The sequence below is a fragment of the Anopheles moucheti genome, chromosome 2 (assembly GCF_943734755.1).
Source record: "Anopheles moucheti chromosome 2, idAnoMoucSN_F20_07, whole genome shotgun sequence".
NCBI lineage: Eukaryota > Metazoa > Arthropoda > Insecta > Diptera > Culicidae > Anopheles > Anopheles moucheti.
Genome location: NC_069140.1, coordinates 50,244,029 through 50,260,463, shown reverse-complemented (window position 1 = coordinate 50,260,463; position 16,435 = coordinate 50,244,029). Strand labels below are relative to the sequence as shown.

The 16,435-nt window shown below is 43.4% G+C and overlaps 1 protein-coding gene across 1 annotated transcript in view; it reads right to left on the bottom strand.

Annotated features, from left to right (window-relative positions):
• LOC128304751 (furin-like protease 2) overlaps positions 1-16,435 on the bottom strand; it is a 203,896-nt gene that overhangs the window by 106,091 nt on the left and 81,370 nt on the right. The window contains exon 2 of the mRNA XM_053041984.1: positions 1,163-2,194. Within this exon, the coding sequence (XP_052897944.1) occupies positions 1,163-1,663 (501 nt within the window). The 5' untranslated portion in view covers positions 1,664-2,194. The remainder of the gene's footprint in view (positions 1-1,162; positions 2,195-16,435) is intronic.

Below are 16,435 nucleotides of genomic sequence, written 5' to 3'. Positions count from 1 at the left end.
CTGAGATTGTTCCGGGCGAAGCAACCTCGGTACACCTCGCATATAAAATAATGCACGAAGGCCACATAAAGCCAAACAGGAACCTTTTTAATAATAGCTCAAACGTGTCCTGGTCGAACAGATTATCGACAGAGGGCGAACAATTTATACAACAGCTATGTTGTGCTTTAAATTGTAAAGCGGAAAACAGTAACACCGACCGATCTCGTTGTGTGACGGTTCGTTCGCGAAAGCGTTCTAGATCATGTCCAAATTTCATGCATACCCTGTATAGCAAAGCGTTTGGCGCCCCGTTTTTATATCCCACTTCAACCCAAAACCACCCGAAATATCCACGTCAGACTGTGCCTGCATAAATGATAAATCAGCGTCAATTTATCAGCAAAACCAGCGGGGTCCGGGGACCCATCGGCGCGCGTACGACCAGAACGGCATTTACTTTACGAACATCGATTTATCGTTGGGGAACGCATCCCTGCCGAAAGAACATAAAAAAAGCCTAAATACTGCCATCGCCCGTGCCCGTGCAAGTTGTAGTGTATTTGTTTGTTTGCTTTATTTTTGACTCTTTTACGCCGAAAGTACCGAGCGGACGAGCGCCCTTCGGGCGAAATGTTCGCTCGCTCAATCAAAATCCTATTAAACGATTAGCCCTCTCTAAACGGTTTATGATTATACATTTTAATATTCATTTGCCTATCGACCCACCCCATCCGAGATGTGCCCGTTGCGGACGTGATAGCGATGAGCATGAGGATTGACAAATCGTTGCCACATAAACTAACGTATAAAATGGCCTCATATAGCACCACTTGCAACGCTTGGCGGTGGGCCGTGAAGGAAGTGGGCCCCCGGGGTGGATTTGGATGTATTTGGCCGGCCTGTGGGGAGGGTACCACCCTCAAATCAACTATGCAGCAAAATGCATTCCCATTTCACCCTTCCCCCCCCCCCCCCCCCCCCCCCCCACTGTTGCCCCCCAAATGCTGCCAATAATGGGTGTCTAATGGTGTTGTAATTTTGTCACATCCGCATCATTGTCGCATGATCATTTTCCGCCTCGCGGTCATTGTCAGTCATTTCGCTTGACCTGCGCTCTCTTACCGACCGACCGGCAAAAACCAAAATGCAAAATGGGGCATTAAGTGCACCGCCGACCTACCTGTCCCATATTGCTGAAGCCGTACTTGTGTGCGATGGAGTCGGCAACGTCAACGCCCCGCGGAATGTACACGGCGAACTCGTTCATGTAGATGGCGGCCGGGCGGGCATTGTCGCGCTTCGGTTTCGCGGCATCCATCGCCGCCAGCGGCAGCGGCCCGGCCACATACTCCAGCAAACCGGCGTTGATCTCATCCGGCGTAATTAGATCATCGCTGCTAACGTTGTAACGGTGCCGTTCCGAAACCCGCCCATTAACGCTTCCATTAGCGATGGTTGATGCGTTCGGTGACGCGTCCACTTCGTGCAGTGTGACTGCAACCAGTGCTGCCAGCGCAACATAGATCCACCGGGTGGCCCCATTCCTGCCACCGCTAGTGTGCGGATCCGGCGGTGGGACGGCCGGGTAAGGACTGTTGGCAGGTTGGTGTGACCTTCGGTGACTCACGACGGGGGCGATACATGATCGTTGGCGTCCTTGCGACGGTGATGGTGCCGCCATTTTGTGCGCGTCGCAGGTCCTAGCTGCTGGTGGCTGCGGTCGGAACGGAGCGCTGACAGCAGCAACACCGTTTGCGGCGGAATAGCGATGGGCAGTCGTTTACGAGATCGGCGAGAACAGTTGGCGCGCTCATAAACGCTGGCTTTTGCTTGCTAGACCACACGGCACCACACGAAACGCGAAACAGAGCCACACGCGCACCTACCGAGGCCGGATCAGCCGGAAACACTACGGGATTCGAGACGGAAACGAGTGTGTGAGAAGGATTGTGGGCGAGAGGAGAAAGGTTAATGGAACACTGTGGACACGGTGGACTGTAGAAAGGTGACAAGTGCTGTTCTAGGGAGAAGGCGCACTATCAAAAAATGGCACGCACTACGTTTTACTACTTCTCGTTTCACCCGAACATTATTTCTATTCGTGCGGAAACAACAAACGTGGGTCGTTTACTTTCAATTCATCATTTTGCACAAGCTTGCTGTTACTCTGCACGATCACTTCCCTTGCCAGGTGACATTCAGCAGGTTCGATCTGAAAAAGGAAAATAAAAAATAGAAAGAGTGTATCAGTAACGATATCCCATCTTCTGCTTGATGTAACATGCTATTTCAAGCAGTATTTCAAAATTAGAACAGCTGAAGTGTAATTTTAAAAGCATGGTTGTAATTTAACTAACAGGTGGGCTGATAATTATTTGGCCTAAGACAGTAAAACACGTTGTTTTTTTTCAAAATTATTTTTTTTATTCAACATACTTCAAGGGTGTTACACCGATTATAGCCGGTTTTCAATTTTTGGTTACCATTTTTGTAGTAGCATTTGTCATTTGCTTCAAAAACAGGCCTTTGTGTCGGCGATCACCGCTTCTTCCGAGGAAAATTTCTTCTCAGAGGACATCCTTTTGGGATCTGAGAAATGGAGTTAGTCACTGGGAGCCAGATCTACGAAATACGGTGAGTGGCGAAGCATTTCGTGGCCTAATTCATGATTTTTTGCCATTGTTTTCACTGATTTGTGGCACGGTGCGTTGTCTTGGTGAAATAAAACTTTTTTTTCTTCAAATGTGGCCGTTTTTTGGTGATTTCGTCCTTCAAACACTCCAATAACTTGATACAATAGTCGCTGTTAATGGTCTTTACTTTCTCGAGATAATCGATGAAGATTATTCCTTGTGAATCCCAAAAACCTGACGCCATAACCTTGCCAGCTGATTGTTGCGTTTTCCACCGCTTTGGAGCAGGTTCATCGCGTCCAGTCCACTCGAATGACTGTCTATTGGACTTTGGAGTGAAGTGAAGAAGCCAATACTTATCCACAGTAACATATTGACGCAAAAACTCGGTTTCATTTCGCTTAAACAGCTCTAAACACTGCTCCGAATAATCAACTCGTTGTTGTTTTTGGTCAAATGTGAGCTCGGGCGGAAGGCCATCTTGCACAGAGCTATCTCATATCCAAATACTCGTGAATGATATGTCCAACACGTTCCTTAGACATCTTTAGGGTGTCAGCTATCTCGATCAACTTCACATTACGATTACTTTTAATAATTTCGTGAATTTTTTAATGTTTTCGTCAGTAACCAAATCTTTTGGGCGTCTACTGTGTTCACGATCTTCAGTGCTGATTTCACCACGTTTAAATTTAGCATTCCAATATTTGATGGTTGATTTTGGTGTGTCCTGTCCAACAGTGTCCAAAGACTCTTCATCAAGCCAATTTTTAGCTTCAACTGTATTTTTCCTCTTCAAAAACTAATATTTTATCATCACGCGAAATTCCTTCTTTTCCATGATTACTCAAAGCACAAAAGTTGCGTCACACAAAATGCTCTAGCCTACTAGGTTATTGTCCGAGTGCTGTCAAATTTGGACACTATTCGTTTGAAGGTTGGTACAAACGAAATATGATATGGATATAAATCTTCTAGCGCGATATATTTGTTAGGCCAAACAATTATCAGCCGACCTGTTACATAATTAAATCATCACACATTTTGTTTAAACCCCTTTTCTATGGTCGTGTGACGTGGACACGGTATTCATCAACAAAACCACGCACTGAAAAACCACTCGGCGAGAGCGTGACGTACTTTCCATTAGCGGTGGCAGATAAACAATCTTACTTTATCAACTACAACCAACCAGCAGAATAGAGGGGCGGTCCATCATCAAATTAAGTTACCCTAAAGCTAAAGCGAACCACAGCACATTGCCAAGTCGGCCATAATCCTACCATTTTCCAGCGCAGAAAACGAAAAATGGTGCACGATGGTCGTGTCACATTGTTGCATTTGACCTCACCGGCTGGAACACGCTTAGGCGGTGGTTAATCAAAATGTAAATCACAAACGCAGCATTACCGGGCTCCATTAGTGCTGCCGGTGGAAAGACCCGCTCGGTTGGCCGTATCCCATACCCTAAACGTTATTATCTCGTGCTCGCGGCCAAGCTTAACAGCAACACCGATAAGCCACTGTCTGTCTGTGGCTATCACCTTCCAAATGGCAACGGTCGGATATGCATAGCGTTGTATCCCCAGAATGAAAAAAAATAACCGTTTTTTTTTTTTGCTGTTTTGCTTTCATCCTAGAACGGTTGATCACACAAATCAGCCATCTCAAACCTACATATTTCGTAGTACGCGTAGTTTTGCACCGTTCTTGCTTGGGGATCGTACGCTTACAGGATGCTCAGGTGCGCACGGTGCAATACCTGACCGAGGAATTCCTTAACATGATTTGCGCTGGTCGTGCTTTGTGAAGGTAGATCCGTGGCCTTCCATTATGACGCCGTCAGTGTCCATGGTAATACCGCCAGAGCCCGATGGCTATCGCGGAAAGTAATAAGATGTAATCAACATGCCCCGTGAGTCGCGTGTACCGGTCGGTCGGTGTTGCTTTGTCCGTGTAGTCTACTGTTTGCAATGCCATTGTCCACGGAATCACGGCGACATCATTTGCACTTGCTTAAGATGGTTGGGATCGGTTCCGGAGGGGATTTTGATAGCCGTAGCTAATGCTTCAATCAGCTCTTACGGTTTCCATGACCCCTGAATGGAATACATTATGAGATAAAAAAACAAAACAATACCACAGGATATAATAGATAAAGACTCGGTTTTTGTTTGAGTGCAGTATGTTCAAAATATAACCTTATTCACAATATGTTCAAAGGAACACAATCTTCTGGTACGATCCTATAGTGTTCAGACGAGGTTAAAATTTCGTCGGCTACTACGACGATTTCCTCTCTCTCTTTTTCTCTTTCTTTCTTCTTCACCGGCACAACAACCTCAAGGCTTGTGATTTCTGATGTTTTATTTAGACATCTTCCACCTGTAGCTAGATAGACAAAATCCAGAGTACCGGATGGGATTTTGGACCGGATCTGACGCGTGAAGATCGGCGCCGCTACCATATACGCCAACGGAGCCTCATCTACGAAGACCTGTCTAGCAATAAATCTAGTAAGCCATTATATGGAAAGAATGGCCTAGAAAGTCGTTAAGCAAAACGAAGGAATAGAAAAAGAGAGTGAGAGAGAAGTAGGCAGTTTTTTTGTTACAATAACTTAAACAATTACAATGTTTTGAAACAATGACAAAACCAACAAAACAACAAATTTTTTTAAAAACACACAGTAAGTAATACGCCCTGGCCGTTCTTGAAGAAATAAAATATAAAAAAACACAGTTTTCGCCTCAGCTTTTTTTTTAATACTTCTAAAAGTAAAAATTGTTAACAAATGTTTACCGCTGCAGGAGATGTTGCCATTTCGCACGACAATCTAATTATATGTTTCGGATAAACGAAATCCCAACATCTCAATGTCACTGCCATTACTTTTACTACGCTTGAAGTTTTTAATTATAAATATTTAAATGTTAATTAATCCACCAAGCACACGACAGCGCTTCACAACCGTGCACTACGCACCCTGAACAGCACACGGAAACGTGGAATGACGGCAGCCAACCGGCCAAATCTTTCGCATTCACATTGCTGCGTAACGGAAAATGTTTCGCTCCATCGTGCACACGTTTACAAAAAAAAATCACGAATTCAGTTGATTTACAAAACCGTCACTTCGTATCACTGCCGGATGGATTCGAAAAGCAACTACGCTGCTTCCCAGATCCAAACGGCGGTGGTTCGTTCGTTCCCCGCTCGGAAAGCCATTATGCCCCCGCAGACCGCCCTGACGCTCGTTCTAATATTTAAAACATAATCAACATTTGTCAGGTTGATTGTGCCACCGGGCGCCGGAAGGCCTCCATTACTTCGCGTCGCTCCCATTCCCCCGGCCGCCAAGAGGTGGTTCCGCGCACCCGGAATTACAGTACGAATGTGAATCTTTTTCTTTTCATTTTCGGTGTAAGAAAACCGTTTTGTGCTGGTCCTTACATTCATTTGCGTTTCCTTCAGTGTGGATTTACCCGGCGTGGCGTACTTTCGTTTTAGCTAAAACGCGTGTTGTTATGCCGAAAGCTGCTTGAAAAAGTAGCAGCAAAAACATCTTTCTCCTTCCAATTTGCGTTTTTCCTTTTACACCACACCTGAGAAAAGTTTCCTCTGCTTCCGCTTTAATCGTTCAAGCATGAGGCGAAAAAAAACAAAAAAAAACAATACGACAAGAAAAAAAAACACAACCATAACGAAACGCAGGTTCACCAACCAAGGTTCTGGGTGGTAGGTTACCGGAGGTTTTGTCGGAACAGCTCACAACCATAATCCAATTAAGAAGAATGAACGATGGCAGAATATGGTGCCGGGGCGGGCGAGGACCTGTTTTCGGTTGCACGCAAAGCGGAAGGAGCGTGTTTTTCGTGATTTAATATAGCAGTGCGCCATTCCTGCCCAGGTGCTCGAGCCGGCTGAATCGGGCGGAAAACTGAAACAAAATTTAAGAAGTTCCGTTCTTGCTCCAAGGATTCCCAGGAAACCGAAAAAGGTGGCTAGGCACAGATGAACTGCGTGCCAAAGACCAAACACCTGCCAAGGACGCAGATGAGAAACGTAACTTTGGCGACACAAATCTAATCGTCAGTACGCCAAGAATACCTCGCCCCGAGCGTGCATCCATTCCTTGTGAGGAGGTTCTGCACCTGATCTAATGGTAATTAATGGTGGCTTGAAGCACAACAAGAAAACGGTGATCAATCTGAACGGGACAAGCAAAAATAAACCAAAAACACAACGAACGGCAGACGAAAAAAGCACGAAAACCTACAAATGATAAAAACGAGGCAACTGCAACGAATGTTTCTGCGCCAGGTAATTTATTGTTCCCGGAACAAATGGCTTTTTCTTACGCAGCAAAATACACATGAAGCGTAATTAGCACTTCGGATGGATTAAAACAAACCATTCAAAGGCGTAACAATAATTAAAGATGCAAAAGATGGCTCCAGGAATATGATTTACATGACGTACAAATCAAATTTTGCATACATCTGTAAATTAGGAGACCTGCGCTGGTTTTGAATTCGGAAACAGAACTGAATAATTAAAATTTTCAAAGAAAAACTTTATTGCGTCATTTTTCACTGAAGTACCATGCGCCTCCATGTACTGCTCCGAGAGCGTTGGTTGTTCGTATAAAACATTTCAAATGAAAAAAAAACTTTCTCAAAATCGATTAGTGTAAAATTACAGCTGTTTCAAGAATTATATTTTCCGCATAAACTTTCCCTTTCACATCCCACAAGGAACGAAAGAATTTAATTTTTCTGTTTTACGAAAAACTTTCTATCAGATCCAAGATGTTTGCTGTGGGGCACTGTGGGCGTTCACGGAAAATAACGATCCGATGTATTACAAAACTGAAAACGGATCTAACCCTCTTAACTCTGAAAACTGACCTAACAGTACTATCACAATTTGTTTCATTTGTAAGTAATGTAGGGAATGAATCACCCTGTCCTTGTTGACAGTTGAGGCGATAGCTGGCAACACGGTTGTCAGGAGGAGCTAACGAGGATAGCGGGTCAGTCTGTTTCGGGAACTGTCCGATGTGGGATGCAAATAGAATAAAGGAACTTGCTTTTTTTTAATACCTGCTCCTACAGTCATAACGAATAGTTTCGTAAAAATTTGCTTTGTTATTCATGTACTTTTTCTTGGCGTAACGACCAATTATTCGTTCAACATAAAACTGGCAGATACAAAAGATTTTGTTTAAATTTTGACGAGTAAAATTTGTGAAGACTTCAGTGTCTTTTTGATAGGTTTTCCTCAAAACTCAATTCCCCGATCGCGCAGCTTTGAATGCTAACAATGTATAGGTCTCTTTAATGTTAAACTTAGGAGCTTTGATAATTATTGATCAGGAAAGGAACGGCAACAATGACTTTTCTTATCAGTAGAACTGAAGACATTCAAAACTAAATTGACCAGGCGTCGTTTAAACATTTCTATTACAACCTGAGTTGCCTGAAAGTCCAAAATCTAATATGTCTGATAAGGAAGTAAATCAGGAAGTCTAGCAAGCTAATGATTTATAGTGTTTCAAAAGATCCCTATTAAACAGCTAGACGAAACGAACGCTATTATTATGCTTCTACATAATTTCGCTTGACTTCTTACCACTTAAAATCTGTAGCCTGCATACATTTAATGTGATTTTCGAAGAAGCTGTGTTACAACACTTAAGTGACATTACGACTGACCCCTTTTAATACTTTGCATTACTTAGCATTCAGTAATCTGTTTTAATCCTATCTCTAACACACCACTCCCACGGGTGCCGTACTGCAGAAACATTTTCATGTGATCCTTTTTACACACCTTTATTCCTTGGGTTACGGCTTAACCCCCCCGTAGTTCTGCTTCCTCCTGTGCCAAGAGCATCATTTTCGTTGCAAAAATAAGCTTTTTCAAACCCAAAGAATTGGACAGCAGTATCAATTATTAGCGCAACTCTGGAAAATACTCTCCTGTAACTTGTCGAGAATGTTTATGTTTTTGATGTATTCCATACAGCCGAAACCCCTAAATGCAGTGTTTTTTTTCTCTCTTTCAGATACTTAACCGTTGTCCAAATATATTCGCTTGAAAGCATCCTTTTAAGTTGATTTTTTTCTCTCTGGATGGCGCAAAAGTGCTGGCGCATTAAACCCGGCCACTTTGGCGCTGGTTTTAAGAAGGAGCAACCCGTTTTAGATAAGCTGGGTTGTTGAAACAACAGAACCATCCGCTCATTTTCCCACAAAAAACAGCCCACATTATTAACATTCCCCCGTATTGACATGGCCAGAGCGGTGAAACACTCTGTGTTTCAAAAGCAAGACCAAACGAACCAACCAATCCTAACACAAACCTATTCGGCCAATAAAATCCGAAAAGCTACCATTTCAACAGAACACTACAAGGGGAAAGGGTACCACTGGGATAAGTGATGAGGCAAAAAGCAAATGGCGTTTTTCACCTGTGGAAGCCGATCTCAAAGCAACCGTCAAAAAGCAGCAAGCCATTTACTGCCCTTTCTTAGAACAATGGGGGGAAAATTCACGGACCGTATGATTGAAAGGGATTGCCAGAAGACGCACACAACAACAAAAAAGAACCAAGCGCCCGTTGAATGTTGTTCCAAGTAACGACTTATTTTCTTTTAGGTGGAAAGGTGAAACAAAACGAGTAAAGAAAAACAATACGAAACTGACATCACACTGTCCTTCCAGTTGGTCAAACGAATGCGGCCAACGCAGAAGTACATATCGAGCTGTGTGTGAAAAAGAAATGCCACTTTGAATGATTAATCAAGGGCAAAAGGGCAGAAGTAAAAATCACTTCAGCTATGCAGGAACCCGATTTCGGGCACGGCATGGAAGCGAAAGTTTTACACCAACGTCCACCTAACGTATGCGCCGACGGGGATAAGGTAAACATATGGCCGGCGACCATTTTCCATTTTGCTTTTCAACCCACCCGAAACGGGAGAAAAGAAGTAGCAGCAGCAGCAGCAAGCTCGCTTTGTCGTGATAGATGATCTGCAACGTGCTTTTGCCTGCGAGGCAGAAAAAAAAACCGCTCAGCCGCCTTAAATGCAGAATGTGTTCCGTTCCTGTTTTTCTTGCTGCCCTGTCCTTCCAAATGGAAGATGGCGCAGCTTGAAGGAGGCGTTTTTTTTTCGTGTGTGTTCCTGCCGTTGATGTCGATTTGCTCACTTACGACCATTGCTACGCCCCATAAAGCACATGAAGTGATGCCCCTTTTCCTGCGTGACCCCATGTGTCATCGTCTTTCGAAAGCTTTTGCCGAAGGGTGTAACAAACAAAAAAAAAGGATAATGTTCATCAGTGTGACCTACACAACCGACCGATGTTTGGTCTCGCTACGGTCAGACTTTGGGCGGCCATCCATGGGGCACAGGAAGGTCAAAGGAAAATCCTTCGAAGAAGTAGGACACAAGATAGGGAAGGTGTAGATAAACCCATGCACCGGTTACTTCATGACCGGGACACACACCCGGTTCCCCGGTACTTACATACTTACGCGTATCAGCCAACGACAATTTGTAATGGCCCAAAGCACCTTTTTTTAACCTTTCACATTACAACCATTGCCGGCAAAGCTTCGGTTCGCGTTAGGCGGATTTTGATGCAGGTTACCGGTTAACTGGCTTGCTGTATTTCTTGCTTAATCTTGTTTTGAGCAATTAGAGAAAGCAAGCTTTGTCGCATATGGGGTCTGGAAAAGGTTTTGTTTTCAATTTAATTATTTGAAGGCAAATCGGTAAAACTGCTACTTAAAACCTTGAATTACCAATCGTTTTAAACATATTTTTATTTATTGGTTACTTTACAAACAATTTCGAATATTTGGAGTATGTTTTAATATGTTTTATCGATCGCACTACAAAACAGAAAAGTAAATCTCAAATATCAACTACGGTGGTATTGAATAAAAATTTAAAAAAAATGCGATGAAAATTAAGAGTTTCAGGCAAAACGACCGGTAGTTCTAGTGTTTTGAAGAAAAAGCAGATTGAAAATTGAAAGTTCTAGTATTTTGAAGAAAAAGCATATTGAAAATTGTTTTGAAATGAAGCACATTTTCTCGACACCCTTTATGTTGTATGGTTAATTTTGGATATAACTAGAAGTGATATCAGTATCTCAGCTCGAAAAAATGTTCATTCTCAAAAGTTTTTCTATATTGCTTTTGCGTTTTTTTTTTGTTCCAGTTCGGTTTCATACGTATTTATTCGTCACAAATAATTTATTCAATCCGTTGCGCTGGATCACTCACTTCCCTGACAGCAAGCAGAGCAATCGATGCATATCCAAATCCTCCGGCTCAGTCATCCATACACCTCCGGACGTAAGAGTGATTTATTCAAAAGCATTATCATTCTCCGTGCACAACGGACCGGGGGTGCGATTGTTTGCCATTTAATTTCCGTTCCCGTTGAATGTCACTGCCATCACAGTATTGATGGAGCTGTGCTTTTGACACTATCTTCTGGACCGGCGTAGCTTCATGTTGCACGTCACACTGCATGCACACTTCCACAGCGTAGCGCTGATCATGAAGACGGTGGCACTGCTTTGATGCTGCGTCGATAGTGGCGAGGATCTTTCCTTTTTGCATGTCTGCGATCCATAATTCCTACCAAACGAGATAATGGATGCTTTACCAACAGCAACGAGCAAGCATAAAGCACCAACAACACCAATACACTTATCAAGCTGGTTTAATTTTGCAGCATGTCAAACGCGCTGCACCAACCGATAGAAGATAGCGGCGCAAAAAACGCATACTGCTTCCCTAAAAACACTCTCGAAAAACGCAAAAAAGTGGCTCGGGATGAAAGGTGACACTACCACCAAAAAGGACAAGAATATCGATAGCTCCCCCCCGCCGGGTAGCTGCCGTAGATGCTTCTGTGTTCGGTGCCAACATCACAATCTGGCAAAAGCATCAGCAAGAAACAAGACATCGCTGCGACACAGCACCCGAGAATGACTCACGAAAAGAAAATCAAGCTAGTGCGTGCTATGTTGCCGCTTGTTTGATATCAAATATTGAAGATATTGAACCCGTTCGAACGGTTTGACGTTCGAGTGAGTGCTGTCGTGCAGTTGTGGGGGAGGTTAATGTATTCAAACACTCCAAAGAGACCCGTTGACGAGTCTTCCGTTTGATGTTGAGAATAATTTAGTGATCATTGACAGGAATGCAGGTGATTGCGACATCATTTTGTCAAACATAACGTATGGCTCGGTTCAATAAATAAATAAAATCCATAAACTACTAAATTACTATTGAAACTAAGACAAACATAAAAGGTTTCTACACCGTTGACACATAGAAAGAACACATTTTATTGCCATTAATGGTCATTTGCCATCATTCACCTCTTCAGAAGTGTCACTATCATTTATGCGACATCTTTTTTCAATGGAACTCTTTTTTTCGTACACGAATGCTTCAGATACCGGGCGAGCTGTTCACATCCTTACAATCCTCGGCGCTCGGAGCATCGCCCACGTGCCCGATCCGAACCAAGATGGCAACCAGGGACCGAAAGTAAATATTAATAAACTTCCCACTCGACGGTAATTGACAGTTTGACGGAAATCAACTGTCCAATTACATAACAAATGACCGGCCGTCTTCAAGCCGTGTCGCGCCCAACAGCAGACTGGACCACCTTCCCCTTGGCACACTTTTTCATCATAACGATATGCTGTGATATGGAAGTGTTTCTGCGGTGAAAGCGGGGGCGAAAAGTGGTCAAACAGCTGGCGCAGCGGATGCATACGGGCATCCGTCTTGCTGTGGTCAACCGACATGACGGAAAGTCAACAAACCCGGGGACACTTTCCCCACAACGTGCCCACATTCGATCATCGAATCATCTCTATTATTCTTCGCACATAACATACGACGTCGTGTGTGCCGCACCGCACCGGACGGAAGGTGAAACTGCCTGCTTTTTCCGGCCAAAGAACATTATTCATACGTAGATGCACCATCTGGAACCATCGCCGATGCGGTAGTGCTGTGTGTTTAGGTACAACCTCTTCCACCTTTCATTGATGTATATACGTTCTGTATACTTTCTTTTTCTGTTAACAAGCACATGTACGTGTGCCGACTTCCATCGCTGTTTTTTTTTAGAACGGAAGCATACAGAAGGTGGATATGAACAAATAATAAAAAAAAAACCCGGAACAAAACGTATTCTGCAAGACATTCGCGTAAATCTACCTATTGCCTGGGTTATGTATTTCGTCCATCACTCTACAACCTACCAAGACACCTTCCTGCACACGTTCTGCACACAGCCCCGTCCAGATAGATGAGACATCTTTCTACCATTAGTCATCGTTAGATGATTGATAGTGGCCTTTGCGGTTGGTAACCACCACCCCAAAGATGGGAACGAATGTGTCTTGGCCGGGTGCTCACTAGCCGCTGGGACGGTGGCGTAGCTCTGGCAGCTTTATCATAATAATATTTTTTAGCCACACACCCACACACATCCTGTCACATCCTTGGTATCCTATACCGTTACTATAGATAATGTTGACAAAAAAAGAAAAGGACCAACAGAAAATATTTTCGATTCCAGTTTCATTTAAATTTGTACCAGTTGGTTTTCGTTGCGAAGTGGTAGACGATTCAAATGGTTGTTGGGTTGGGAAAAAAAATAAAAGGAAATATAAAAAAAGGATTATCGTTTTTTACTACAGAATGATACATCAATTTCATACACATTTTATTACTGGGGTAGTAGTTCGTTTCATAAAATATTTCCTTCTCATGGCGAGCCTGCCACACACACTCCTCCTAAAAATAACACAACCAATAATTGATTGCTTTTTATGGGGTAAATTCTCGTATTTAAAAAAAAACCCTATCAGAATACTTTACTTGTGATAATAATGATTGAAAACATAATTGTGATCTCTACTGGAAAACAACCCTCTCTAATAAGGCAAGTCGACAAAAGCTCAATGTCAGACACAACGCGCGAACAACGGATGGCAGTGGTTTTAAAAACCACTTTTTTTTTTTGTTCAACAGCAACAAAAAAGGATCATCTTCCGGACGTGAGCGTGGCTTTTTAGATGCTTCAGACCTTTCTTTTTTTTTGTTTTGTTGCAACTCTCAATTCAATCAATGTCTCACTCTAATATGTGTACGAGGTTGTGCGTCAGGCAAACAATTTTATTTCCCCTTTGCCTCCTGGGAAAACGACGTCCAAACCAAACGTCGTATACACTCTCCAGTGTGGGGGTGTGTGTGCGAGTCTGGTGTCGATTGGACTGAACCAAAGCACATGACTATCAGCAGACGTTGGTTTGGTTCGGTGAGGCGAACCCGGGTAACGGCGCGTCCTGCGAACAGACAAGCACTTCGGAAAGCTGTCATTTGAGCCTGACGTTCGGTTCGTTCGGATTGAATGTTATGATGTGTGTATTATATTGACATTGTACCATACGCTTTCGTTTTTTTTTTGTTTGGCTTCAACCGTCAAGTAGCATCTTCGGCGTACTCTATCGATGGTTTTGTTTCCTTACCACGAGTGCTACATCACGGACACAACCGCTGACATTATCTGGTCTGCAAAAGTTCATCTCACGACGAGTGGCAATAGGAAATACGAAAATACGTGAGAAGTGTGCTCACCATGCATTAAAGCTTACTATACATAAACTTTGTTTGATAAAGCAAAACAAAAAAATCGCTACCATAGGGAAGTCTAAGAAGAGAACAAAACGAAGTAAAAAAAAACAATTCCTATCGAGGGCGAGTTTTTTAACTTGGTTGGTTGGATGTCAAACGTGTAAAGAAAATCAAATTGGATTCCCGTAACTTCCCATCTTCGATAGGGGGGGGGGGGGGGGGGTTGGCACGAAAATATTCGATATCTTTAAGGGGTATAAGTGAATGATGGGTACGGCCGAACGCGCATAAGCTCAGAGCTCAGATCCCCGTGAGACGAACGAATCTCCCCGTTGAAGCTCCAAACACTTTCTAGTCCGACCACCACTTTTTAGCAGCAAAGCTGACTCCTGTAACGCCATCCATGTCAATCGAGATGAGAATGAATTGGAGAGAATTGTCCTGGGACTTTAGCCGAAATGTCATCCGCTTGCCACCTGCCAAACTAACGTTGAGTGGTTTGTATTCCCCTTTTTTATGTACTGGTTTTTATTTTTTATTTCTGCTTCTTTACGGTACCTCCAAAAGAGAAGATCCCAAAAAAAAAAATGCGAACGTGTTTGATTCGCATCACAAATCCTTTCGATAAAGTAAAACAGACCACTACACCGCACGACATAGGAAACTACGTGGTTGGAGGTTGGACGATGTGTGGGCAAGAGAAAATGCGAAGACGAGATTTCATTCCGACCTAATCCGGTACCTTCGTCAAGGATTTGCCAAGGTGGGATTTGGGAAGGATTTTCCCTATTATTTAGTCGAAATCCAAAATGCTTAATGTTGGAATGTTTCTTTAAAAAGGAAGAAAAAAGACAAATACACATCCTCCGGTAAAACGGGATAGTAGGGTCATGGATTGGCAATGGATGATAGGATGTGTTCCAAGTGAATCCGAACCAACAACGGCACGGTAGACACAACTGAGCCAACTAGGAAATCCATCAATGCTTATCGCAAGCGCACACAGACGACGCGCTCATCGGTTCTGGCGTAGAGAATTGTTAGAAAATACGATAAACTTTCACCAGAAACTATCCCAAAACTAGAAATCGAAATCGTTCACTGTCAGTCGGAAATCTACACTTTCACCGGATATCGACGTGTCAAACGCTGCATGCATATTGCTCGCTTCGGTCACCATAAGCCACAGTCGGATTGCACTCGAAAGGTGTTTCCACTCCCGGCTCTCTGTGTACGGACGCGATCAGCGAAAGTTTGATTGGATAAAGTTTCTAATCGGGAAAAAGGATTGACTGCAGCGAACTGAGCTTCTGTCGCTCGGTATGGAGAATGACCCGTGTTACGGTTCGATCTCCGATATGCACGCAGTCCGCTCTGCTACTCCCCGGTAGAACCAATTTTCCTGTCACAACGTGTCCGGTGGCGCAGAACGATATACGAAAAGTTTCACCATAACCAGATGCAAAGTATGTTGTTTTTCGAGAGACCTTGTGCCGTTAGGTGTTTTGCTGGTATGCGCAAACTTTACCCCGTGTGTGTGTGTGTTTGTGGCATTGGGGGGTTCAGGTCTGCGCTTATGTGAAAGTTAGAAAACTGCAGCAACTGTGCAGCATATAGGAGCGGGTGTATGTAATCTAGTTAGCGAAACAAACCTTTACAGAACATCATTTCCCGGGCACATCAGGTGAGTGCAGATTCCCAAATAACTACAAATCAATTTCGAACAATCGGCGGCAGACTCTAAATTGCTGAGTAGAGTCCCCGAACTGAACGATTAAAAAAAATTGCACTTGATTTCACGTGAAAGCTTTTCGCAACACATGCAACAACTCAATCAGTGAGTTGATAAACAAAAATTTATTTAAAACTTCATCAACAAATAATTAAACGATATTGTTGAAAATGGCAGCTACTAAACAGAACGATGGCAGAATGTAAGCTGTCTTGAGAGTGGATGTTTTTTTAAACGCATTTTCGTCGAGCTACCGATTCTCAGAAATAATAAAACAGCAACACAAAATGGAACAAACGAACGATTCCCGATTCCCGCACAAATCAATCGCCGCTCAAAGCGGGTCACGGAATAATCGATTTTAAATTATCTGCCACATCCTCCCGGCGGGGCCAACCCAAGC